This window comes from Oncorhynchus kisutch, linkage group LG14, assembly GCF_002021735.2.
Source record: "Oncorhynchus kisutch isolate 150728-3 linkage group LG14, Okis_V2, whole genome shotgun sequence".
NCBI lineage: Eukaryota > Metazoa > Chordata > Actinopteri > Salmoniformes > Salmonidae > Oncorhynchus > Oncorhynchus kisutch.
In genome coordinates this window covers 56,704,705-56,731,365 of record NC_034187.2, presented here as the reverse complement: position 1 = coordinate 56,731,365, position 26,661 = coordinate 56,704,705, and the positions used below count along the sequence as shown (strand labels likewise).

The following is a 26,661-nucleotide window of genomic DNA, read 5'->3' as shown; positions in this document are numbered from 1 at the left end:
CCATTGCCAGTGATTATAGCCTCAAGTCTTCTTGAGTATGACGCTACAAGCTTGGCACACCTATATTTGGGGAGTTTCTACAATTCTTCTCTGCAGATCCTCTCAAGCTCTGTCAGGTTGGATGGGGAGGGTCGCTGCACAGCTAATTTAAGGTGTCTCCAGAGATGTATATAATCAAACAGTCAGGGATATAATTAAACAGTCAGGGAGTCAGGGATATAGTCAAACCGTCAGGAAGTCAGGGATATAATCAAACAGTCAGGGAGTCAGGAAGTCAGGGATATAATCAAACAGTCAGGGAGTCAGGGATATAGTCAAACCGTCAGGAAGTCAGGGATATAATCAAACAGTCAGGGAGTCAGAAAGTCAGGGATATAATCAAACAGTCAGGGAGTCAGGGATATAAATAAACAGTCAGGGAGTCAGGGATATAGTCAAACAGTCAGGGAGTCAGGAAGTCAGGGATATAATCAACAGTCAGGGATATAGTCAAACAGTCAGGAAGTCAGGGATATAATCAACAGTCAGGGAGTCAGGGATATAATCAAACAGTCAGGAAGTCAGGGATACAATCAACAGTCAGGGATATAGTCAAACAGTCAGGAAGTCAGGGATATAATCAAACAGTCAGGGAGTCAGGGATATAATCAAACAGTCAGGGAGTCAGGGATACAATCAGACAGTCTACCAGGGATATAATCAGACAGTCTACCAGGGATATAATCGGATGAGGAGATAGTGGAGGGAGTGAGTTTTAAAGGACACATCCATGTCACAGAAATACCACTAAGAAAAAATTGCGCTCAGACACAGTGAACTGAAAAAGACAAAGAGAATATGTAGTATATCGGGTTTTGTTATCACTACTGGATTAGGCTACTGTTTCCATTATGCTTTGAAAGAAAAAAGTTAATTCAGTCTTTACACTTATCTAACATACAGAGACTCAAAGTTTTCTTTAAGTTCAAAAGTCAGTGGTTATGAACTGTTTATAGGCTCTTATACTTTAATACCCATCATTGTATTATTATCTTTCTCAGATCTTATATAGTCATGCTGTTATAGGGACAATCAGTAGTTGCTACATGTACTTTTTTAAAAGTATAAATGAAGGATATGTACCTATTGATTCTGAAAGAATGTAACTTACATTAAATTAAATGCCTCATGCACTGAGTTCAACTGTTGTACCCCATCATAACCCAAAATATAAGCTTGTTTTGCGACAATGTTTGTAAACAAACAATGTAGCTTCAAAACATCATTAAAACATCATTAAAACTATAATTCATATCAGTTCCCAAAGCTGTCAATTGATATCTTGCATTTTACCAGGGCAGAAACATGAGGTCCTTTCTTCTGACAATAAGTTACTTCCTCTCTCTCACGGCCTTCCAGAGATCACTGTTGTGGTGATGCCTCTGATAATGTGTGTGTAGCAGTACCCTGTGTAGGCTGTGAACTGGACAGCTCTCAAGTACAGTATGGAGATAAGCAAGGAGTTGCAGAGAAGGAAAACTATTGTCGTAAGTGCATCCAACATCCAGCTTCTTTTGAATGTTTCACGAATGGAAATGGCGTATAATGAGATATGGGTAACACTAAACTTAAAGCCTGCAGGAGATATTTATCATGATGCAGTCATAATGTATTGTAAGACTTACAGTTGAATTCGGGAGTTTTACATACACTTAGGTTAGTCATCAAAACTCGTTTTTCAACCACTCCACAAATTTCTTGTTAAACCAACTATTGTTTTGGCAAGTCGGTTAGGACATCTACTTTGTGCATGACACAAGTAATTGTTCCAACAATTGTTTACAGACAGATTATTTCACTTATAATTTACTGTATCACAATTCCAGTGGGTCAGAAGTTTACATACGCTTAGTTGACTGTCCCTTTAATCAGCTTGGAAAATTCCAGAAAATTATGTAATGGTTTTAGAAGCTTCTGATAGGCTAGTTGACATTATTTGAGTCAATTGGAGGTGTACCTGTGGATGTATTTGACATCATGGGAAAATCTAATCAAATCAGCCAAGACCTAGAAAAAAAATTGTAGACCTCCACAAGTCTGGTTCATCCTTGGGAGCAATTTCCAAATGCCTGAACGTACCACGTTCATCTGTACAAACGATAGTATGCAAGTATAAAAACCTATTGTGGGAAGCTTGTGGAAGGCTACCCAAAACGTTTGACCCAAGTTAAACAATTTAAAGCCAATGCTACCAAATACTAATTGAGTGTATGTAAACTTCTGACCCACTGGGAATGTGATGAAATAAATAAAATCTGAAATTAATCATTCTCTCTACTATTATTCTGACATTTCACATTCTTAAAATAAAGTGGTGATCCTAACTGACCTCAGACAGGGAATTTTTACTAGGATTGAATGTCAGGAATTGTGAAAAACGGAGTTTAAATGTATTTGGCTAAGGTTTATGTAAACTTCCGACTTTAACTGTATGTCTTATGATCATCTCATAGTAATCCTAACTATACTGAACAAAAATATAAACACAACATGTAACGTGTTGGTCCCATATTTCATGATCTGAAATAAAAGATCCCAGAAATGTCACAGAGTGGGGCAAAAAAGTCTTTAGTCAGCCACCAATTGTGCAAGTTCTCCCACTTAATTAAAAAGATGAGAGAGGCCTGTAATTTTCATCATCGGTACACTTCAACTATGACAGACAAAATGAGAAAAAAAATCCAGAAAATCACATTGTAGGATTTTTTATGAATTTATTTGCAAATGATGGTGGAAAATAAGTATCTGGTCAATAACAAAAGTTTATCTCAATACTTTGTTATATCCCCTTTGTTGGCAATGACAGAGGTCAAACGTTTTCTGTAAGTCTTCACAAGGTTTTCACACACTGTTGCTGGTATTTTGGCCCATTCCTCCATGCAGATCTCCTCTAGAGCAGTGATGTTTTGGGGCTGTTGCTGGGCAACACGGACTTTCAACTCCTAGGCCACTCCAGGACCTTGAAATGCTTCTTACGAAGACACTCCTTCGTTGCCCGGGCGGTGTGTTTGGGATCATTGTCATGCTGAAAGACCCAGCCACGTTTCATATTCAATGCCCTTGCTGATGAAGGAGGTTTTCACTCAAAATCTCACGGTACATGACCCCATTCATTCTTTCCTTTACACGGATCAGTCGTCCTGGTCCCTTTGCAGAAAAACATCCCCAAAGCATGATGTTTCCACCCCCATGCTTCACAGTAGGTATGGTGTTCTTTGGATGCAACTCAGCATTCTTTGTCCTCCAAACATGACGAGTTGAGTTTTTACCAAAAAGTTATCTTTTGGTTTCATCTGACCATATGACATTCTCCCAATCTTCTTCTGGATCATCCAAATGCTCTCCAGCAAACTTCAGACGGGCCTGGACATGTACTGGCTTAAGCAGGGGGACACGTCTGGCACTGCAGGATTTGAATCCCTGGCGGCATAGTGTGTTACTGATGGTAGGCTTTGTTACTTTGGTCCCAGCCCTCTGCAGGTCATTCACTAGGTCCCCCCGTGTGGTTCTGGGATTTTTGCTCACCGTTCTTGTGATCATTTTGACCCCACGGGGTGAGATCTTGCGTGGAGCCCTAGATCGAGGGAGATTATCAGTGGTCTTGTATGTCTTCCATTTCCTAATAATTGCTCCCACAGTTGATTTCTTCAAACCAAGCTGCTTACCTATTGCAGATTCAGTCCTCCCAGCCTGGTGCAGGTCTACAATTTTGTTTCTGGTGTCCTTTGACAGCTCTTTGGTCTTGGCCATAGTGGAGTTTGGAGTGTGACTGTTTGAGGTTGTGGACAGCTGTCTTTTATACTGATAACAAGTTCAAACAGGTGCCATTAATACAGGCAACGAGTGGAGGACAGAGGAGCCTCTTAAAGAAGTTACAGGTCTGTGAGAGCCAGAAATCTTGCTTGTTTGTAGTTGACCAAATACTTATTTCCACTATAATTTGCAAATAAATTCATTAAAAATTGATTTTTTTCCCCTCATTTTGTCTGTCATAGTTGAAATGTACCTATGATGAAAATGACAGGCCTCTCTCATCTTTTTAAGTGGGAGAAATTGCACAATTGGTGGCTGACTAAATACTTTTTTGCCCCACTGTATGTATATTTTTATTTCAACTTTATTTAACCAGGTAGGCCAGTTGAGAACAAGTTCTCATTTACAACTGCGACCTGGCCAAGATAAAGCAAAGCAGTACGACAAATACAACAATACAGAGTTACACATGGGATAAACAAACGTACAGTCAATAACACAATAGAAAAATCTGTATACATTGTGTGCAAATGAAGTAAGGAGGTAAGGCAATAAATAGGCCAATAGTGGCGGGGGTAATTACAATTGAGCAATTTACACTGGAATTATATTTGTGCAGATGAGGATGTGCAAGTAGAAATACTGGTGTGCAAAAGAGCAGAAAAACAATAAATATGGGGATGAGGTAGGTAGTTGGTTGGATGGGATATTTACAGATGGGCTGTTGATAAGAAAATTATGTTCTCAGGGTACATAACCCAATTTAATTATATTACTCTTAGTCTGAAAACCAGAATTTGTAAGATCCTGGTCAAATGTTTCAGGGCGGAATTTTCGAATCATTCAATTAACAGATAATTCTCAACTAACAGCTGTGTACAGCTGCAGCGATCAGTAAGCTGCTCTGACAGCTGACGCTTAAAGTTAGTGAGGGAGATATGTCTCCAACTTCAGTGATTTTTGCAATTCATTCTAGTCATAGGCAGCAGAGAACTGGAAGAAAAGGCAGCCAAAGGGGGTGTTGGCTTTGGGGATGACCAGTGAAATATACCTGCTGGAGCGCGTGCCAAGGGTGGGTGTTGCTATGGTGAACAGTGAGCTGAGATAAGGGGGAGCTTTACCTAGCAAAGACTTATAGGTGACCTGGGCCATTGGGTTTGGCTACGAATATGTAGTGAGGACCAGCCAACGAGAGCATACAGGTTGCAGTGGAGGGTAGTATATGGGGCTTTGGTGACAAAACAGATGACACTGTGATAGACCGCATCCAATTTGCTGAGTAGAGTGTTGGAGGCTACTTTGTATATGACATCGCCGAAGTCAAGGATCGGTAGGATAGTGAGTTTTACGATGGGTATGTTTGAGAGCATGAGTGAAGGATGCTTTGTTGCGAAATAGGAAGCTGATTCTAGATTTAACTTTGGATTGGAGATGCTTAGCGTGAGTCTGGAAGGAGAGTTTACAGTCTAGCCAGACACCTAGGTATTTATAGTTGTCCACATATTCTAAGTCAGAACCGTCCAGAGTAGTGATGCTAGTCGGGCAGGCAGGTGTGGGCAGCGATCGGTTGAAGAGCATGCATTTGGTTTTACTAGCATTTAAGAGCAGTTGGAGGCCATGGAAGGAGTGTTGTATGGCATTGAAGCTCGTCTGAAGGTTAATTAACACAGTGTCCAAAGAGGGGCCAGAAGTATACAGAATGGTATCGTCTGCGTAGAGGTGGATCAGAGAATCACCAACAGCAAGATCGACATCATTGATGTACACAGAGAAGAGAGTCGGCCCGAGAATTGAACCCTGTGGCAGCCCCATAGAGACTGCCAGAGGTCCAGACAACAGGCCCTCCGATTTGACAACCAAGGCTGTTGAGTCTGCCGATAAGAATACGGTGATTGACAGAGTCAAAAGCCTTGGCCAGTTCAATGAAGACGGCTGCACAGTACTATCTTTTATCGATGTTGGTTATATCGTTTAGGACCTTGAGCGTGGCTGAGGTGCACCCATGACCAGCTCGGAAACCAGATTGCATAGCGAAGAATGTACGATGGGATTCGAAATGGTCGGTGATCTGTTTGGTCATTTGGCTTTCGAAGACTTTAGAAAGGCAGGGCAGGATGAATATAGGTCTGTAACAGTTTGGGTGTAGAGTGTCTCCCCCTTTGAAGAGGGGGTAACCGCGGCCCTGACTGTTTGATAGCATTTTGTGGAAGACAACCCAGACATTATCGGACGGGCCTGAGTGCTTTATACAATAAAAAGGGCCACACTTTGACACCCGGCGAACTAGTGTCGATATCATCCACAAATTAAATTATGAACCAGGACTACCACGATTTACTGGCACCAAATACAAAGCCTAACGGCTCTTTGAAGGAAATCAACACTTCCACTGAAGGAGGGAACGGCGCTTCGTACATTATCTGGTCTTTGCAAAGCCAGTCATCTAAATCTGAAATAACAACCACCCAGATTTTAGTGGGTAGCTTGCACAATCATTTCTCATGGATAAACAGCCAATTATAAACAGCCCTGAATACTAATTACATTGGTAACCAGTTTATAATAGCAATAAAGCACGAGGGGGTGTGGTATATTAGCCGTATACCACACCCCCAAGGTTCAAATATTGACTAGATGGTGCTCTCAAATGTCTCTATACATAACATAAGTTCTGAATAATTTTTGGCATGCCAGGCTTCCTACTGTATAACCAGTTATTTTAATTTCATGGTTATTGAAACAAAAATGACTCAAATGCTCATCTGCAACATTAAAAGAATTTATTCTGATCAGAACCTTGCCACATGTTAATAATACACCATTTAGAAGGCAAAAACATAACCAGATACCATCAACATAACATCTGAGGTCATCAATGGAGGTTGTATTAAGTGGCATGAAAATGTTTGTTAATTGTGCTGAATCTGTAGGACTTTCAATGAGTCAAGTGTTCTGCAAGCAGGGCCGTTATCAGTAGTAGATTTAGTACAGTACACTCAAAGCCAAACAGCCAAACACAGCACTTGACTCCACTGTCATAAGCATCATATACCAGTTGCTAAAGTTACGTTATAACACAGTTATAAGAGCACTTTTAACACCCATAATACCAATGCACACCACTAGCCTGTTAGCTAACCTGAACAACACTTTATGTCACCAATAAAGTATTAAAGAAAATTGTCATTGGTGTCTCGACTGTTTTTAACATTTGCTATGTCATCCTTATGTAAACCTTATGTAAGTGTAGGAGGTGGCAATAAAGTCTTCACACCAATTACAAAGACACGTCAGGCTATAGTAGATCATCACTCTGCAGTATTAATAGATATGACCAGTGGTGTAAAGTACTTAAGTAAAAATACTTCAAATTACTACTTAAGTCGTTTTTTGGGGTACCTGTGCTTTAATTCACTATAAATATTTTTGACAACTTTTACTCTTACTTCACTACAATCCTAAAGAAAATAATGTACTTTTTTACTCCATATATTTTCCCTGACACCCAAAAGTACTGGTTGCATTTTGAATACTTAGCAGGACAGGAAAATGGTCATATTCACGCACTTATCAAGAGAACGTCCCTGGTCATCCCTACTGCCTCTGATCTGGCGTACTCACTAATCATACATACTTAATTTGTAAATGATGTCTGAGTGTTGGTGTACCCCTAGCTCTCCGTAAATTTTAAAAACAAGAAAATGGTGCCATCTGGTTTGCTTAATATAAAGAATTTGAAATGATTTATACTTTTACTTTTGATACTTAAGTATATTTTAACAATTACATTTACCTTTGATACTTAGGTATATTTAAAACCAAATACTTTTAGACTTTTACTCAAGTAGTATTTCACTAGGGGACTTTCAATTTTCTATTAAAGATAACTTTACTTTTACTCAAGTATGACAATTGGGTACTTTTTCCACCACTGGATATGACATCATCTTCCTTCAACCGAAAGCTTCCATTAACCTAATCCAACCCATTCCTCCACTTCCCCAAACAAACACTTAATTCACAACACAACACTTTCTCTCAAACCATACACAACAAAAGTCTAACTCCACTCCTATTTCGAACACAAGAGCTCTCTGGATTAGTGTGACGAAGTGGCAGCATTATTATCCTCTACATAATAAATATGACAAATACTATAAAAAATATACACCTAAGGATCAGACATGTACTGGGGAGAGAGAAAGAGAAAGAGAGAGACCCCACTGGGCACACACGGTTTGAATCAAAGTTGTTTTTCCCGTAATTTCAATGAAATTACATTGAACCAACGTGTAATAGACGTTGAATTTACATCTGTGCCCAGTGGGACAAAGAGGGGAGAGACAAAGAGTGGAAGTGAAACACAGTATGAAATTTGAGAAGAAAGAGAAAACGATACAGAGATACAGTGAGAGTGAGTTTGTGTGTGTCTGTTTTAGGTGTCACTCTCAAAGGTGTGCAGGTAGGTCTTGAGGGAGAGGGTCTGGGTGTAGTTCAGGGTGGTGGAGCGGTACATGTCCAGCCCTGTGAGGATCTCCACGTCTCTGACCCGCGCTGTGTGCAGCTTCAGCAGCTCCTCCACCCACTGCGACTCGTCCTCTGAGCTCTGCAGGACCACCACAAGACGAGGTGAACATATTTTGTATGTGTGTTACATATAAATCATATATAATTTGGGCATTATCAGCTGGCTCATTCAATCTCTGTATTATTTATAGAAAGCATTTCAAAAGACTACACACAGCGTTACAAGGTCATCAATATTGATAGAGCGGAAATTACAATGACGTTACCAGAAAAAAACAGAGCTGCATTCATAGGAGACCCACTATATGACTGTCACAAGTAGGGCTGTTGCAGTGACGGTATTATCATCACACCGGCGGGTCACGAGTCATGAAGGCAGTCAAATTCCACATGAACGTTTAGTCATGGTATTTAGTCTTCTCCAAGCTCTGATGCTGCTGCTGGTCATTAGTAGCCTACTAAACTTGCTAACTGTCTGGTACTCAGTACTCTATTGTCCCTGTAATCACTCTGACATCAATGCAATGCAAATGTATTCGAAAATGTAATCAAACACTTCATGGGAGCCCATGAGCTCATGTTGTGCAACTTTTCTATAGGCTATACAATTGCGGGAGAAAACAGTGATGGCCGCAAAATAAAAGAGGATCTCATCAGCATTCTATAGGCTAGGCCTACTCTATTTATTTCTCAACTTTCCTAATATTAAGCACATTACTTATATTTACAACAGGAGTATAGCCTACCTGATTGGCATGAAAATAAACCACAGGGAAAAGCGTCCTTTTGACTATTTAAGTGCATATTTTAAATAAAAGATTTGCCGCTGCCCCTGTTTTGATACAGGTGCAAGATAATGGTCCATTCAAAATCAATACAAATGTCACATATATATATATTATTTAGTATATGTAAAGACAGGATTAAATCAAGAATAGTCTGATTGGTGACAATATTAGCCTATCACTTGTGAATGATGCCCAGCATAAGAAACAATGGCCTTTTTTGAAAACTTTTTTCCTATCATAGTGGTAGTCTACACCTCATGTAGCCCAGCCCATAGGCCTATATGATGTAATAAGATTAGTAGCACAACTAAAGTGGCCAAATAACTTCTTAAAATTAAGCACATGAATCCGCTTTACAAGGGGTGTAGAGCCTAACTGGCATATATAAGCAGTACGTGAGTTTCAAGTTTGGAGAAGATACATTTCACCATAAAAACCTTTATAATTAAAGCATTACATGCACATTGCTGCGCTTATAATGTGAAAAAATTGCCTAATAGTTTACCAACATTTTACGCTACACTTTCTGATCTGTTGCTTCAGCCACATTGCACAATTATTTTTTTTGATGCTAGTGGTTCTATTAATTTGGGATCTATCACATTTGGAACATTAATTTCTCACACAGAATAGAATAGGTTGACTTTTGTACTAGGGGGCATTGTAGATTGACATAGGCTAGTGCTTTTGCTGTTCGTTAGGCCTACTCATCTTGTTGGTAAATGTGGACAGTTCTTCCAATATCTTCAATATGCACCTTGGAATTGGATAAGGACGTGCGCAGTTGCGTCCCAGATGTGTCGGTCTTCACTTGTAGCCTGTGAGAAAGACCCGTTCACGTGATGGAGAGCAATGTGAGTGAAAGACGCTTTGGATTGCGCAGCACACTCAGGGAGAAGGGCACAATGCAGCACCACTGACATCGTGGGATGAGTGGTCATGGTCATGTAGCCTCAGACGATTAATTACAGTAAGTTCAGTAAAAGTTACAGACCGATAAGTGGTCATGGTCATGTAGCCTCAGACGAGCAATTACAGTAAGTTCAGTACCTAATCCATCAATTACAGTAAGTATAAAAAATATAAAGGATGATTATTCTTCCGATACACACTGGCAAATGGATGGATTAGGTATTGTCAACAGGGTTGTTGTCTCTAGTGTGTGTGTCGGCTGGTTAACACTGGGATACAGTGATTAAAGTTAACGGTATAACTAATACAATAATTGGCTTATGGAAGCACTTCTCTAAGCGAGAGAAAGGTATATTATATATTTCTATATAAGCTATTTATGCTATATTTTATATTCTTGATCCTAATGATATAGACCTAGGTGTAAAACAGCTGAGGTGATAGAGCAATGACCCTGGAATAAAAAACATAATGTGTAGGGTGGAGAGAGGTTTGGTTTTACAGGTTTACTCACTCCGGATTGTCAGTACTGCATGTGTTCTTGGCTGTCGTGCCGTGGCTGTGTCGGAATCCATTGTGAGTTTGAACTTGAGTATGCCTTCCCATTAGAGAGTGCCCGGTGTTGGCTTGCAGTTGCCTCTGGCACAGCCATTGTATGATACAACAGGATATAAGTTCATGCCTAAGACACATTTTTACTGGCAGTCATTAGTGGCTGTTAGAATCTACGTTCCTTGTTCCTTTTACTGTCGGAATATAACATGATATAATGAAGACTCCATGAAATATGTCTTGCATGTAATGGACATAAAAAAGGACTGGTCTTGCGATATATTTATGTTTTCTCTTTTTACATATTTTTTTTTTACGAACAACTATATCCAATGAACTGAGCAGGCTAGGCGGACATGCTTATAGCCTGCTGGGACTTTCAAATATGAGCATTCATGTATATAGATTATAACTTCTCATTTCCGACTAATTGAAAATGTTTTTTTTAAATAAAGTATCGCCCTATCTTAAACAAGCCATACAAAGCTGGTTACAATTTCAGTTTTATCCTCCAGAAAAGAAAGAACAAATATTGCAACAAATGCTACGGTTAAACTCAAAAATATTGATTAATAAAAAAAATATTTATGGAAGAAATGTTTAAAAATTATATTTATTAATGATATTATGAATAGAAATGGAGGAGTTATGTCACATGCAGCTATTGAAAATATATGGGAATTTCTGCTCAATCCAAACTTACAACCAACTGATTGCAGCACTACCACAAAAATGGAGGAGGCAAGTGGAAAAGGCAGAAGGAAGGGAACTTGTTTGCCTGCCATATATTAAAGATACAAATTGGCTGAAAGGAACTGGCATAAATAGAAAAATATACCAGAAATGTTGACAGCTGCGCCATACAGGTTGCAAAGTAAATGGGCGGAGATTTTTGATGTACCAATTCCATGTCACGTGGTTTATGAACTGGTACAAAAAAATACACTTGACTCAACAATTAGAGTTTTTCTATTTAAATTATTCTATCAAATTCTTGCCACCAACAGAATGCAATATATATGGGGCATACAACAATCTCAAGTTTGTAGATTTTGTTGCGAAGAGACAGACTCAATAGATCACTTATTCTGGTATTGCCCCTATTTAGTTTGTTTCTGGTCACAGGTTCAGAAATGGTTAAAAAATCACAACATCACAACAAAATTAACCTTACAAATAGCAGAGTTGGGCGATCTGGAAAGCCATAGCAAGTCAATAAATAATATAATAATACCCGTAAGAAAGGTTTTCATCTTTAGCTCACAATCTGTGGATAATATACGATTAGAAAGATGTTGTCAAACATCACAACACAATTGAAAAATATATGGCACATGGAAACCAAACAAGGGCGGTCTATGGTGGTAGGTGGAATGGGCTGAGAGTGGCTGAGGGTTGGGATTAAAGACTACACAACTTTAAGAGATACAGCCTCAAGAGTACACAATGAAAGGTCATTACCGTTATCATCATGAGACCAGAGGGTCATAGTGAACAAGTTATATTTACCATAGCACTCCATTTTGAAATCCACGTCTGTATTGTGAAATTTGAACTGACACAGAAGGCTGCAATACATGCCATCTTCTGCCGACAATGAAAAGAGGTTGTATTCTGACTTGAGATCTCTGTGCCCTTATCTCCAACTTTCGTGGAAGTGTCCCATTGAGATCAATGTAAGATTAATGCAAAGGTAAGAGTTGTGTGCGCTTATCTCGGCCCTGAATCAGGCATTTATGAGTTAGTGCAGCAAAAGGTTAGTGGGAAGAGTGACCTATATTCATTCTAATGGCCACTCCAATAATTTAGTAGTGCAATAGAAGTCCGGAAATACTAAAGTGTGGTAAAGGCTGTTAGATGCAAAGTTGACTGAATGACTGTGCATGGGAATGGACTAAGTACTTCCTCTGTCTACACCATTTAACTGTTCCCTTGAAATGATTAAATAATGTCATGCCAGCAATTTTTCTAAGACTGATGAACAATTCATGAGCAACAAAGTACCAATCAAATTAGTTTTGCCATGTAATTTCTAGGTAAATACCTTGTAATGGTGTGTGGTGAAATACAAACATATTCAGAAATTGTTTTTGGGATTCTATTTCTATGGGTTCTGTATTCTAGATCTGTGATTTATGACAATTTCTTGAGTAGGCTTCTTCAAGCAGAGAGACAGCCATAGACATAGTGCCCCCATGTGGTGAGAGAATTACCTTGCAGCTCTCGTCGTTGTCTGAGCGGTGGGGTAGGAGGAAGGAGAAGACATTGAGGGGGCCGTCACACACCCCGGCCGTCTGGTTGACATCCTGACAGCTGGTGATCACTACATAGTAGTGTGTAGGGACTGGAGCCGAGACTGCGGCGTATCTGGGGGTCATATGTGGGCCACAATCATAAGTAGTCACGTTAATGAAGATACAGGCAAGCACACACACGCGCACACACACATGGAAGGGTGGCAGGTAGCATAGCTGTTAAGAGCGTTGGGTCAGTAACCGAAAGGTTGCTGGTTCAATTCCCTGAGTCAGCAAGGTGGAAAAATCTGCCGTTCATGAACAAAGCAATTAACCAGCAACAGGAACTGCTGAAGTGTTCATTTAGGCAGCCCTTTGCAACTCTCTGATTCAACGGGAGACACATTTCGATTGAATGCACTGAGTTGTGCAACTGAGTTGTGCACAGAAAGACGCACTATTGCAGACACAAAAACAAACATGATCAGAGGAACCTGACCTGGTAGGTCTTAGTTTTTTTTTATAGCTTTGCTACCATTTTCACAAATATGTGGTGAATTTTCTAAATCTTAGAACAAAACTCCAAATTGGTAACACTTGTAACACAGCCAGTTTTACATCCAACACTTTTTTTTATTGTGCATTAATTTTGTTTGTAGACATCTTTCACCACACATCCATTGATCCAAAATGTTTACTGTGAAATATAATGAGTACATTGGTATAATCACAAAAACATAACGATATCTTTGCAATTGAGTAATTTTAACAAAGTTAATCCAATAGAAAAACATGTAAGATACATGTTCCAAAATTGTCCTTTAAATGCAGTATGCTACAGTACTGTAAACTACAGTACATTACACTGTTTTCACATTAGGCGGTATACTTGCACTACCCATAAAAATGTACTGATCATCAAATGTCCATCATTTCTATCCCATGTGTGATCAAAGGTGTGATCATTGAAGACATCTTTCACAATGTAATGAATTGAAAGAAATGAAAGAAAAAAAACCATAATATTTAGCAGCACTAGTTTGCATCAAGCCTGTCTGGAGTATTTGGCCATAAGTTGTCATCGAAATCACAGTAAATATCCTCATTGTTCATGCAGCTGCGGAAAAACCTGGCGAATCCAAGCCTGACATACTGTAGGTCTGGATTGAAATCATTGCATGCCTCATCTATGGCCTTCCACCTGTATTGTAATCGTGTATTGTATTTTACAGTATTGTATTGTACTTCTGTATTGTAGTGGTCCTGTACGTGGTTCAGTTCATAAGATCATGGGTCAAGCAACTAGAGTTTTGTGTTTGATTCCCACTGTGGTCACATACCAAAATGTATGGACTGTTGTCACTTTGGATATAAGTGTGTGCTATATAAATGGCATATATTATGGTATTACAGTACTGTATAGGCCAATGCAATTTTAGTAAAGCAGTTGTGAACCCCCCCCCCCCCTATCATCAAAAAGATCCCAGCAACTTCATTTTGGATACAGTGCCTTCAGAAAGTATTCAAAACCCCTTGATTTATTACACATGTTGTTGTGTTTCAGCCTGAATTCAAAATCTATTAAATTAAAAAGATTCTATACACAATACCCAATGACAAAGTGAAAACATGTTTTTAGACATTTTTACAAATGTATTGAAAATGAAATACCAAAAAGGCATGTTGAAGACTCTGGGCATAAGGCAAACGATTCTGTGATTTGATGAGACAAAAATGTAGCTCTTTGGCCTGAATGCAAATCGCTATGTCTGGAGAAAACCAGACATAGACATCATCACCCGTCTAACACCATCCCTACCGTGAAGCATCATGCTATGGGGATGCTTTTCAGCAGAAGGGACTGCAAGACTGGTAAGAATAGAGGGAACAATGAATGGAGACAAATACAGGCAAAGCCTTGATGTGAACCTGCTTCAGAGTGCAAACGACCTTAGACTGTTGCAAAGATTTAGGTCCCAACAGGAAAATGACGCCAAGCAAACAGCCAAATCAATGCTGGAAAGGCTTCAGAATGTGAAAGTCCTTGAAAGTCCAAACTCGTCCAAAGTCTAGACTTGAATCCCATTGAAAATCTTTGGAAAGACTTGAAGATTGTTGTTCACAGCCGCTCCCCATCTAACTTAACAGAGCTTGAGAAAATCTACAGGGAAGAAATCCTGATGTGCAAAGCTGATACAGACATATCCAAGATGACTCAAAGCTGTAGTCGCCGCCCAAAGTTGCTTCTACAAAGTATGGACTCAGGGGTGTGAATAGTTATGCAAATAAGATATTTCTGTATTCCATTTTCAATAAATTTGCTAACATTTCTTAAAACATGTTTTCACTTTGTCATTATGAAATATTGTGTGTAGATGGATGAACAAAAAAACGATTTAATCCATTTTGAATTCAGGCTGTAACACAAGAAAATGTGGATTAAGTCAAGGGGTATGAATACTTTCTAAAGGCACTGTGCATGTTTAATGTATAGTGGATGCATTTCTGTCTTGTTTTGAACTTATTGGATTATTTCGTATTGGTATTGTATTGATATTGTATTACTCCACTTTAGGAGCTACAAACACAAGCATTTCGCTGCACCTGCTGTACATCTGCTAATATGTGTACCCGAACAATACACTTTCAGATCATTTGATTTGTTATATACAGTACATTTCTGATCTTGATTTGTATTTTTGAATCAAAATATCATCATTATACTTTTTATGTTTCTACTTTACAGACATTTTCAAAATCTGTGCTAGACAAACCAGTTTACATGTCACACCCTGGTCTGTTTCACCTGTCTTTGTGATTGTCTCCACCCCCTCCAGGTGTCGCCCATCTTCCCCATTATCCCTTGTGTATTTATACCTGTGTTCTCTGTAATAGTACAATATATCAAAAGTAATGTGAGCTTTGAATTGTGACAGGTAATTACTTTAAGAACATGTATTGCCATCTTAAAATGTATTTCTAGATGAAACAATGATCAAATTTGGTGAAAAGGTGACTGTATGATTTTGTGTGTTATACTTGTACTGTTCAGAGTTTTGAAACAACTGCCTTTTTAATTCTAATTTTTAGTTTTGTACTAAGAGTTGTAAAAATGTACCACATATTTGTGAAAATTGCACCAAAGCGATAAAAAAACTGTTGTAAATAAACAGCATGCCAGTTACAATTTGCTTGAACCAGAATGAGGCTCTCTCCTCACTATATTGTTAATTAACTAAGGAATTACCATCTTCAGACAATATGCAGATAATTGATGTCTGGAGCTCAGTAGTAAAAGTTTGCAAATCAGGGAGCCAGATGAAGGCTTGCTTACCAAAAAGAGATGTTAAAAAAGAGCTGTTTGTTCGCGAAAGACCCATCACTACTGGCTACACACGGAGTAATAGAAAAACGCCCGCGCCACACAAACAGGAAGGGGAAATATTGCTGGAAATTGATTAGCAAATATTGTGTTAGGTTTGGCTTTTTAAGCCAATATGTCACGGCCGTCAAAAGAAGTGGACCAAAGCGCAGCGTGGTGAGCGTACATTTTCCTTTATTATGGAACGACGCCAACAAAACAAGAAACAAGATCAACAACCGTGAAGCTTACGAGGGCTAAGTGCCACTAACACAAGTCAACTTCTCACAAATAACAAAGGGGAAAAGGCTGCCTAAGTATGATTCCCAATCAGAGACAACGATAGACAGCTGTCCATGATTGAGAACCATACCCCGCCAAAACATTTAACTAAAGAACATAGAATATAGAATGTCCACCCAAATCACACCCTGATCAAACCAAAATAGAGACATAAAAAGGCTCTCTCAGGTCAGGGCGTGACACAATAGTGGCTAACCAGGGGTGGGGTAATGTCAATGTTGCATTGGTTAGACAGTAGCAGGGAGCTTGCTATGTCTGATACTTGTCAGATTTGTTTATGACAGTTTGCGGTAGAACACGTGAAAATTGCATGTACCGTAATTTCCGGACTATAAGCCGCTACTTTATTTCCACGCGTTGAACCTCGCGGTTTATACAATGACGCGGCAAATTTATGGATTTTTCCCGCTTTCACAAGATTCATGCCGCCAAAAAACTGAGCACCGTCACATAATGTGACGTAAATCGAGCGCGCTCAAACGTCCCATCATTCTGATTACGGTAGTCATTTTGTCACCCTCATATGCAGCTTTCAAGTTGAAGGCGATCGATCTGGCTTTTGGAAAAGGAAAAAGAGCTGCTGCACGGGAGCTTGGCCTTAATGAGTCGATGATAAGACGTTGGAAACAGCAGCGTGAGGAACTGACTCAGTGCAAAAAGACAACAAAAGCTTTCAGAGGGAAGAAAAGCAGATGGCCCAAAGTATTTGCAGCCACTCGACATCAGTGTAAATCGTGCATTTAAGGTGGCACTCCGTGTTCAGTGGGAGGCTTGGATGACAAGTGGGGAGAAATCCTTCACTAAAACGGGCCGCATGCGAAGAGCAACTTATGGTCAAGTCTGCCAGTGGGTCCTGACAGCGTGGAGCATTGTCAAAAAATCCACTATCATCAACGGGTTTCGAAAGGCTGGACTGCTGCGTGTTGAAGAGGGCAGCATGAGCTCAGCGGGGAATTTGCCTCTGGATGAAAGTGAAGAAGCGACAATGAAAACGATCCAACAACGGATTAAGCAATTCTGAGGCTATTCAACTCCGACACCGAAGGAGATGACTTCAGTGGTTTCAGTGCACAGGAGGAGGAAGATAGTGACCAATGACTTTCTTGGTAGGCTACTGTTTACTGCTATTTATTTTATTTTTTACAAGCCGTGCTTCGTTAAAGCATTTTTTTTTTTTACAAGCCGTGTTTCGTTAAAGCATATATTTTTTTTTACAAGCCGTGTTTCGTTAAAGCCTATTTATTTTTTTACAAGCCGTGTTTCGTTTAAAGGCTGTGTAAAGTTCATTTGTTTCAATGTACCGGTAGGCACCTGCGGCTTAGAGACATGTGTGGCTTATTTATGTACAAAATACATATTTTTTATAATTCAGTGGGTGCGGCTTATATTCATGTGCGCTTAATAGTTCAGAAATTACGGTACTTTCATGACTGTTTGGTGGCTACTCATAGGTCTGCAAGCTACTAGTAGCTCGCAATCGACCTGTTGGAGACTCTTGATTAATTATGTATTTCGGGCTCCTGAGTGGCCCAGTGGTCTGAGGCACTGCATCTCAGTGTCGCTACAGATCCTGGTTTGATTCCAGGCTGTATCACAACTGGCCATGATTGGGAGTCCCATAGGGCGGTCCGCATCGTCCGGATTAGGGTTTGGCCGGGGTACGCTGTCATTGTAAATAAGAATTTGTTATTAATTGACTTGCCTAGTTATGTAAAGGTTAAATAAAAATTATTTAAAAAACAAACAAATCAATCCAGATTACTCCATTGGAACAGCCATAACCATATGAACATAAAAATACAATAACACAAAACAAGATCTCCTTTGAGGCATCTTACAAACCTGAGTGAAAGGGCAACATCTTGACCTGTCACTAAGGCTGGGAATTGCCAGTGTCCTCACAACATGATATTATCACGATACTTAGGTGCCAATATTATCTGTATTGCAATTCTCACAATACTATATGAACACTCACCCATAAAAGGCTTGATTTCTGACCTCAGCAGTACCAACCTTAACTACGCCATTAGAGGAAAAACAGTAGAAATCGTGACAAATGCTCTCCAAAAACAACCATCGGGCGCAGGCCTTGTAAAGGGTCTCTCCAGTTTAGCCCTGATGTTTTGCCATCTGAGATTGGCATCGGTCCAATACTGCAGTGCACAGCTGAAGCACGAGCAGGAAATGGTAGACAAAGGGACAGGTGGAGAGAACCGGGAAACTAATGACAAAAGCAGAAAAGGGAAATATTATGCTAGCTGTAGAACTGCGGTTGAAAGCTGAACAATTAAATGTAATTGCAAAAACGTATGATGATGATCGAGCACAAACTCTTCAGCAAAATCGTCTTCTACAGGAACAACTCGATTTAGCCAAAACTAAATACGACGATGTCCAAGCCAAAGCTGGATTAATCTGACGAGTTATCTACAAACAGGAGCGCGCGACTTGATAAAATGCATTCAGTTTTGTTGAACGTTACTCAAAGTAACAATGTTCTACTCCAAATGCTGCAGACCAAAGATGATTAGTTAATGAACACAATGACTAAGTTGGATGACAAATCAGCAGAACTCATTAAAGTCGCTGACCAAATGAATGATGAGAGAACTCAGGTGATGAAAATGGAAATATTGATTTCTAAGGAAGTGGGGGAAATCTCATCACTGAATCTCTCGCTACTTACTCAAGACCTCTATCTGCAAACAATGACAGATAAGTATGAGACCGAAGTGAGCAAGTGCTACACTCACATGTCCAAAATCTGCAATGAAGCAGAATACCACCCTTAGGTACCATCTTGAGGAATTCCAGAATGGTCACACACTACAGCTTGACTACCCAACCAAGCAACCGGAGCCCAGTACTCAAAGGAGTGAAGACCATAGAAGGTTTCAGACTGTACCTCCCTCATGTGTCCCCCAGTCTTCTCCCGTTGGCCATTCGGCACTGAGTAATATGGCGCCTCTTTGCCAACAAAGCCAAAGCTTGGCTTCTCCTCTTTTTTCATCCCCACAGGATGAAACCAACCCTCTTCTACCACTTGGCGCAGAATGCCTTGACAAACTCGTCCAAAATGTTCCCACCTCGTTCCAGGTCAGCCAAACGACACAGAGAAATTCCTAGCTGACATAGAGGACGCATTGGATGGCTACCCGAATGCTACGGGTTATAACAGGCTTTACCAGTTGAAGCAAACGTTGAATGTGACGAAGGCTTTTATTGACAATTACATGAAGTTGATGCAAAGAGTCGATATTTGCAGTGTTGACCCTTCTTTTTCAAGACCTCTGCAATCCGCCCTGGCATGCTGTCAATTAACTTCTGGGCCACATGATGGCAACCCATTCTTGCATAATCAAGAATCAAGTTTGTCAGAATTTGAGGGTTTTTGTTTGTCCACCCGCCTCTTGAGGATTGACCACAAGTTCTCAATGGGATTAAGGTCTGGGGAGTTTCCTGGTTATGGAACCAGAATATCTATGTTTTGTTCCCCGAGCCACTTAGTTATCACTTTTGCCTTATGGCAAGGTGCTCCATCATGCTGGAAATGGTATTGTTCATCACCAAACTGTTCCTGGATGATTTGGAGAAGTTGCTCTCGGAGGATGTGTTGGTACCATTCTTTATTCATGGCTGTGTTCTTAGGCAAAATAGTGAGTGTGCCCACTCCCCTTGGCTGTGAAGCACACATGAATGGTCTGGGGATGCTTTACTGTTGGCATGACACCTTGTCTCACCTTGTCTTCTTCGGACAAGCTTTTTTCCGGATGCTCCAAACAATCGGAAAGGGGATTCATCAGAGATAATGACTTTACCCCAGTCCTCAGCAGTCCAATCCCTATACCTTTTGCAGAATATCAGTCTGTCCCTGATGTTTTTCCTGGAGAGAAGTGGCTTCTTTGCTGCCCTTCTTGACACCAGGCATCCTCCAAAAGTCTTCGCCTCACTGTGTGTGCAGATGCACACACACCTGCCTGCTGCCATTCCTGAGCAAGCTCTGTACTGGTGGTGTCCTGATCCCGCAGCTGAATCAACTTTAGGAGACGGTCCTGGCGCTTACTGGACTTTCTTGGGCGCCCTGAAGCCTTCTTCACAACAATTGAACCGCTTTCCTTGAAGTTCTTGATGATCCGATAAATGGTTGATTTAGGTGCAATCTTACTGGCAGCAATATCCTTGCCTGTGAAGCCCTTTTTGTACAAAGCAATGATGACAGCACGTGTATCCTTGCAGGTAACCATGGATGACAGAGGAAGAACAATAATTCCAAGCACCACCCTCCTTTTGAAGCTTCCAGTCTGTTACTCGAACTCAATCAGCATGACAGAGTGATCTCCAGCCTTGTCCTCGTCAACACTATCACCTGTGTTAACGACAGAATCACTGACATGATGTCAGCTGGTCCTTTTGTGGCAGGGCTGAAATGCAGTGGAAATGTTTTTGGGGGGATTCAGTTCATTTACATGGCAAAGGACTTTGCAATTAATTGTAATTTATCTGATCACTCTTCATAACATTCTGGATTATATGCAAATTGCCATCATGTCACGCCCTGACCTAAGAGAGCCTGTTTATTTCTCTATTTGGTTAGGTCAGGGTGTGATTTGGGTGAGCATTCTAGTTTTCTATTTCTTTGTTGGCCGGGTATGGTTCCCAATCAGAGGCAGCTATCTATCGTTGTCTCTGACTGGAAATCATACTTGGGCAGCCTGTTTTCCACCTGAGTTTGTGGGATCTTGTTTGTGTGTAGTTGCTTTCTGCACTGCATATAGCTTTACGTTCGTTTTGCATTTATTTGTTTTTTGGTGTCATTTAAAATAAAGAAAGATGTTCACTTTCCACGCTGTGCTTTGGTCACATTCCGACGACGGACGTAACAGAAGATCCCACCACCAAGTGACCAAGCAGCGTGCCCAGGAGTGGAGGACATCATGGACCTGGGAGGAGGTAATGGCAGGGGACAAGACCCTGCCATGGAAGCAGGCGGAGGCAGCAAGAGAGGAACGGTGACGAGATCAGGAATCTTGGACACGACGCAAGAACGAGAGGCAGCCCCCCAAAATGTTTTGGGGGAGGCACACGGAGTGGTCGGCGGAGCCAAGGGTTGAACCAGAGCCAGTCAGGGAGTCGAGTGAGGAGCTCAACGCAAGATTCTGGAGAGAGGTGCTGGCGTTGAGAGCGCTGCAGAGCGGGCGTGCTGAGGAGCGTGACACCAGTCCGGTGTTATGTGCACCGGTTTCACGCATCTGGCCTCCAGATGATGAACTTCCTCACCAGTCCGGTGCGACCTGTGTCTCCTCCGTGCACTCGCCTTGGGGTGTGTATTGCCATTCAGGCACCATGTTATGCGGTTCTATGCACCGTGTCTCCAGTGCGCCTTCACAGCCCAGTGCGTCCTGTGCCTAAGCCCCACACTTGCCCTGAGGTGCGTGTCATCAGCCCGGTGCCACCTGTACGGGTCCCACCCATCAGGCCTCCAGTTCGCCTCCACAGTTCAGAGCTTCCGCCGACATTTCCCAGTCCAGAGCTTCTGGCGACAGTTCCCAGTCCAGAGCTTCCGGTGACTTTTCACAGTCCGGAACCTCCTACGACGGTCTACAGTCCAGAACCTCCTGAGACGGTCCACAGTCCGGAACATCCTGAGGCGGTCCACGGTTCTGAGTCCTCGGCGACGATCCACGGTCCGGTTCCTCTGGCAATGATCCACGGTCCGGAGTCCCCAGCGATGATCTACGGTCCACAGTCCCCGGCAACGATCTATGGTCCGGAGCCTCCAGCGACGATCCACGGTCCGGAGCCTCCAGCGACGATCCACGGTCCGGAGCCTCCGGCGACGATCCACGGTCTGGTTCCTCCTGCGACGATCTACGGTCCAGAGTCCCCGGCGACGATCTACAATCCAGAGTCCCCGGCGACGATCTACGGTCCGGAGTCCTCGGCGACGATCCACGGTCCGGTTCCTCCGGCAACGATCCACGGTCCGGTTCCACGGAAGCGGAGCGATCAGCAAGCGGAGCGGGTCTACGCCCCGAACCGGATCCGCCACCGAGGCTAGATGCCCACCCGGACCCTCGCTCATAGAGTCAGGTTTTGCTGCCGGAGTCCGCACCTTTTGGGGGGGGGGAATACTGTCACGCCCTGACCTTAGAGAGACTGTGTATTTCTCTATTTGGTTAGGTCAGGGTGTGATTTGGGTGGGCATTCTAGTTTTCTATTTCTTTGTTGGCCGGGTATGGTTCCCAATCAGAGGCAGCTCTCTATCGTCGTCTCTGATTGGGAATCATACTTAGACAGCCTGTTTTCCACCTGAGTTTGTGGGATCTTGTTTGTGTGTAGTTGCTTTCTGCACTACATATAGCTTTACATTCGTTTTATATATATATATTTTTTAATTTAAAATAAAAGTATAATGTACACCAACCACGCTGCACCTTGGTCTCCTAACAACGGATGTAACACATCATACAAACTGAGGCATCAGACTTTGTGAAAATGTATATTTGAGTGATTGTTCTGAGCTCTTACTCTTTGATCTTCACGGTGGTGTCCCGGAGGCCATCATAGTTGTTGTCAAAGATGGGACCGGTGACCACATTGATGCCGTTATTCTCCTCTGCGTAGCGCTTGAGAAGAGTCCCCTGGAGGTAGCTCCATATTTCTGCAGAGTTGAAGGGAAAAGAGAACAAGGTACAAGCAAATGTGGTTTTGTTTTGGTACAGCAAAACAAATAACCAAAACAAATGCTTTCTAACATTGTCTGTAAAACACCTGTTGCATGAATGCATTTGGGACGTTATAAGGACTCATGAACTGAAATTAATTCTTATAGCCAGCCTTGAAAAATACTCTAGACTGCATCTGAGTATAGCGTTTTGTGAATACATGTTATTAATGTGGTCTTACACCATTTAAATTATAGCAGGGCACCTTGTAAGCATTTCAAAAGCAAAAGTCTGGTTTAATTTTGATGCACATTCCTTCAAGAAGAAGTAAAAGTCATGCCCTGCTCTAAAAGTCCCCAGACAAGGGAACTGCTCTTCACATCAATCTCTACAATCATTCACCACACCAGGCTTCACTGAGGCTCTCTCTTTGTGTGTGTGCGTGTGCAAGCCCGTGTGTGTGCAAGCCCGTGTGTGTGCGTGTGAGTGCGAGTGTGAGAGTGAGTGCGTGGGTGGGTACTGGACGTCTCTCTCCAGTGAGAGGACAATGGGTGTCAGCCTGTCCCTTCTCTCCCAGACCTGAGGTCATCAGACTAGCCTCCCTCCTCACTCCCCCTCCTACCTCTCCCTCCACACATTAGCATGGCCAGTCCAAGCAAAGATACAGCACAACACTCACAGAGGGCCACATGTACTATATACTATGTGATTGGTAACTGTAATAGCTTTGGAAGAAAGCATCTACCAGAGAAAAACAAATATTGAGCAACAAGGATCTCCTTAGAGAACCGATAACAACAACCTGCTTAACAAAACACAGTGGCAGATTTATAAAGCATTTGAACCTGAATTTTCAAATGGGTTGGAAATATACAAATAAAAATGTAATATGTAAATATAAATAAATGAATACTCACTTTTGAATGCAGGGTACATGGGAACGGTGTTTGTGATCAGTGATGCATCATATTTTGATTCAGGAGACAGGGCCAGCTCTAGCATAAAACATGTAAATATATACTTTAATTTACCTCCCATTTAGGCCTGGAAAAAAGCCTGCACACCCCCAAGACCAGGGTCATCTTCATTAGGTACCAAACTGAGTGAAACGGGAGATACTGTCTGAACTTGTCCAATAACATACATTTGTTTTTATTATGCATTGCAAAACGTTTTGCTTCAGTGTGCCTTAATGAACATGACCCAGGGTGGACTAGTGTGCAACTCACCTGGTGGATAGAGGAAGCCATAGGAGATGTCTGTATCCTGGCTGTAGGTGGTGCAGGCCTGGCTGTGTTCAGGAGGAACCCGCAGGTCTGCTCTCACACACTCAATCACTGGCTCAGGCTCAGGGAGGGGTGTGACTTCTTCCTGGAAGGGAACATGTTGTCATTGGTAACACATTGTGAAATCCCATCGTAAAATGAGATAGAAATGGCAAACACCCATTGTTTACAAACACCCAATACAGTGTTTCTGTATGTGATTGGGGCCATGTCATTAGTTGATTTGTGTGCTGTATCGTTTCTAAATCTGTATAGGGTTCTGTTAGGTTAGTGTTACGCAAGTCCCTATCCAGGCTCTCTCCCTCCAATAAATCAACCAGGGTAATTCTAATACAAAATGCAATTAACCAGTTGAGTCAAAGACCAAAATTACATTTACGATCTCCTAACAGGACAACTAATTGTTTTCATGCATGCTACTCACTGCACCCATTCAAGTTGTACGAAACAGATACATTTCAAAAGAGCTTTGGAAAGATATGACCTAATACAATGTTTCCAAAATGGTGGCTCCAGACATACTGGTAGGTCCCTGACCAAAGACTGGGCTGGGGCTATAACAATTTTTTGTGTGTCTATTCTATGGGTAACAAGAAAACTAGAATAGCCTTATGTGGGTCACAAGTTTTAAAAAAACATTCGGAAACCACTAATCAACATGACAGAGGTCTGAGGACAAACTCTCAAATCATATGGATCGAGTCATTAAATGACTTGAGGTCAGTTTCATTTGTTGTGTTCCATGTGATACCCTACTTGTTTGGGCACTGTGAATGACGTCCATAGGGGCATGGAGAGCTCCTGGCTGTATCCACTGATGAAATCACTATGGAGGAGGAGGCTGTACGTCGTTTGGAAAATAACCGCTGGTCGACCGAAGGGGAGGTGTGTGGCTTCTGTGAAAACACCAGTTAATCAAGCAAGGAGGGCAGTAGTAAACCTGGGTTCGAAATGAGTCACTTTGTATTTGAATTCTACAGTGTAGCACTCTTTTCATGTTATATTGTCTGAATATTGCATGTTTCATGCATACTACGACTTTCTGGTTGTTGTCATCTTTTAAATTACAGAATGTAAAAAATATGTTTTCACATGTAGACACTGATATGATGCTTGCGATAATAAATGCAGTTATCACATTAGCATTAGGGTTAGCATTAGCATTTATATTAGGGTTAGCATTAGGGTTAGCATTAGCATTTATATTAGGGTTAGCATTAGCATTTGCATTAGTTAACGCATTCAAAACCATGGGGAAAATGTGTTGGAGTTGGCTAGAGACACTCAGGAGTGGAAAATGAACATGTGCGTACAATGTGTAAACGCTCTGCACTACGGGTTCTCAACCAATCACATTCACATTGTCATGGGTTGTCTGTAACCGAGTTGAGTTGGTAAAGCTCACTCTTCAGCTTTAAATACCACCACCTGTGCCATTTAATTGATTTTCGTGGCTAAGCTGACTAAGGTGTTTCAAGAGGACGGTCACGTGTATTTGCGAGACAGAGGACGCAAGATCAATCCCTCTCAGCAGTGGACTTGTGAGCGAGGAAGCAAAGCTGTTAAGCAAGTAGCATGCCGCCGGTTAAAGTGGTGTCGTGAACCGGATCTGCAGTTGCACTCAGCTCAAAGGCTGGGGTTGCTGTGGACTGAGAGGAGCGAGTGTAACCACGTTGAGTTGATAAAGCTCACACCTCAGCTTGAAATACCCCCACCAGCGTCATGGATGTGATACAAGAGGGTGGTCACGTGTTTGGGATACAGAAGACATAAGATCAATCCCAGTTGCGGACGTGTGAGCGAGGACGCAGAGCTGTTAAGCCACACAATGCCACCGGTTACATGTCAGGTGGTTGCTAAGCTCTTAGTCACTCAGTAAAACGTGAATGTCGGAGTATGAGTTTCAGAATAGTTAAAGGGATAGTTCACTCAAATTACAAAATGACGTAGTTTCCTTACCATGTGAACAGTTTATGGACAAGGTAAGACAGCAATCCATGCTTTGGTTTTGTTTACCTGGACATTTGTGTCCAAAATCCAATGCAAGTCAATCTCCCCATATTAGCATTTTTCACATTTCTTGTCACACCTTGTCAAGAGAGACTAAACCAGTTATAATACTTTTGAATGCACCGCTAACTGATACAATATTTCATAAAAACTGTTAGCCAGGAGATTCTGGAAGTTGATAAATAACCTGCTAACAAACTTTAAAATGGTGATTCCACAACACCCTAG

The 26,661-nt window shown here is 41.5% G+C and overlaps 1 protein-coding gene across 2 annotated transcripts in view; it reads right to left on the bottom strand.

Annotated features, from left to right (window-relative positions):
- Positions 1–6,555: 6,555 nt before the first annotated feature.
- LOC109875832 (ectonucleotide pyrophosphatase/phosphodiesterase family member 2) overlaps positions 6,556–26,661 on the bottom strand; it is a 33,979-nt gene continuing 13,873 nt past the window's right edge. The window contains exons 20-26 of one of the 2 annotated variants that reach the window (XM_031788611.1): positions 26,383–26,439; positions 25,180–25,319; positions 24,367–24,508; positions 24,055–24,132; positions 23,001–23,133; positions 12,785–12,938; positions 6,556–8,398 (exon numbers count right to left, since the gene is read on the bottom strand). In XM_031788611.1, coding sequence (XP_031644471.1) covers positions 8,228–8,398; positions 12,785–12,938; positions 23,001–23,133; positions 24,055–24,132; positions 24,367–24,508; positions 25,180–25,319; positions 26,383–26,439 — 875 coding nt within the window. In that variant the 3' untranslated portion in view covers positions 6,556–8,227. The remainder of the gene's footprint in view (positions 8,399–12,784; positions 12,939–23,000; positions 23,134–24,054; positions 24,133–24,366; positions 24,509–25,179; positions 25,320–26,382; positions 26,440–26,661) is intronic. The other variant, XM_020468249.2, reaches the window with a different exon arrangement.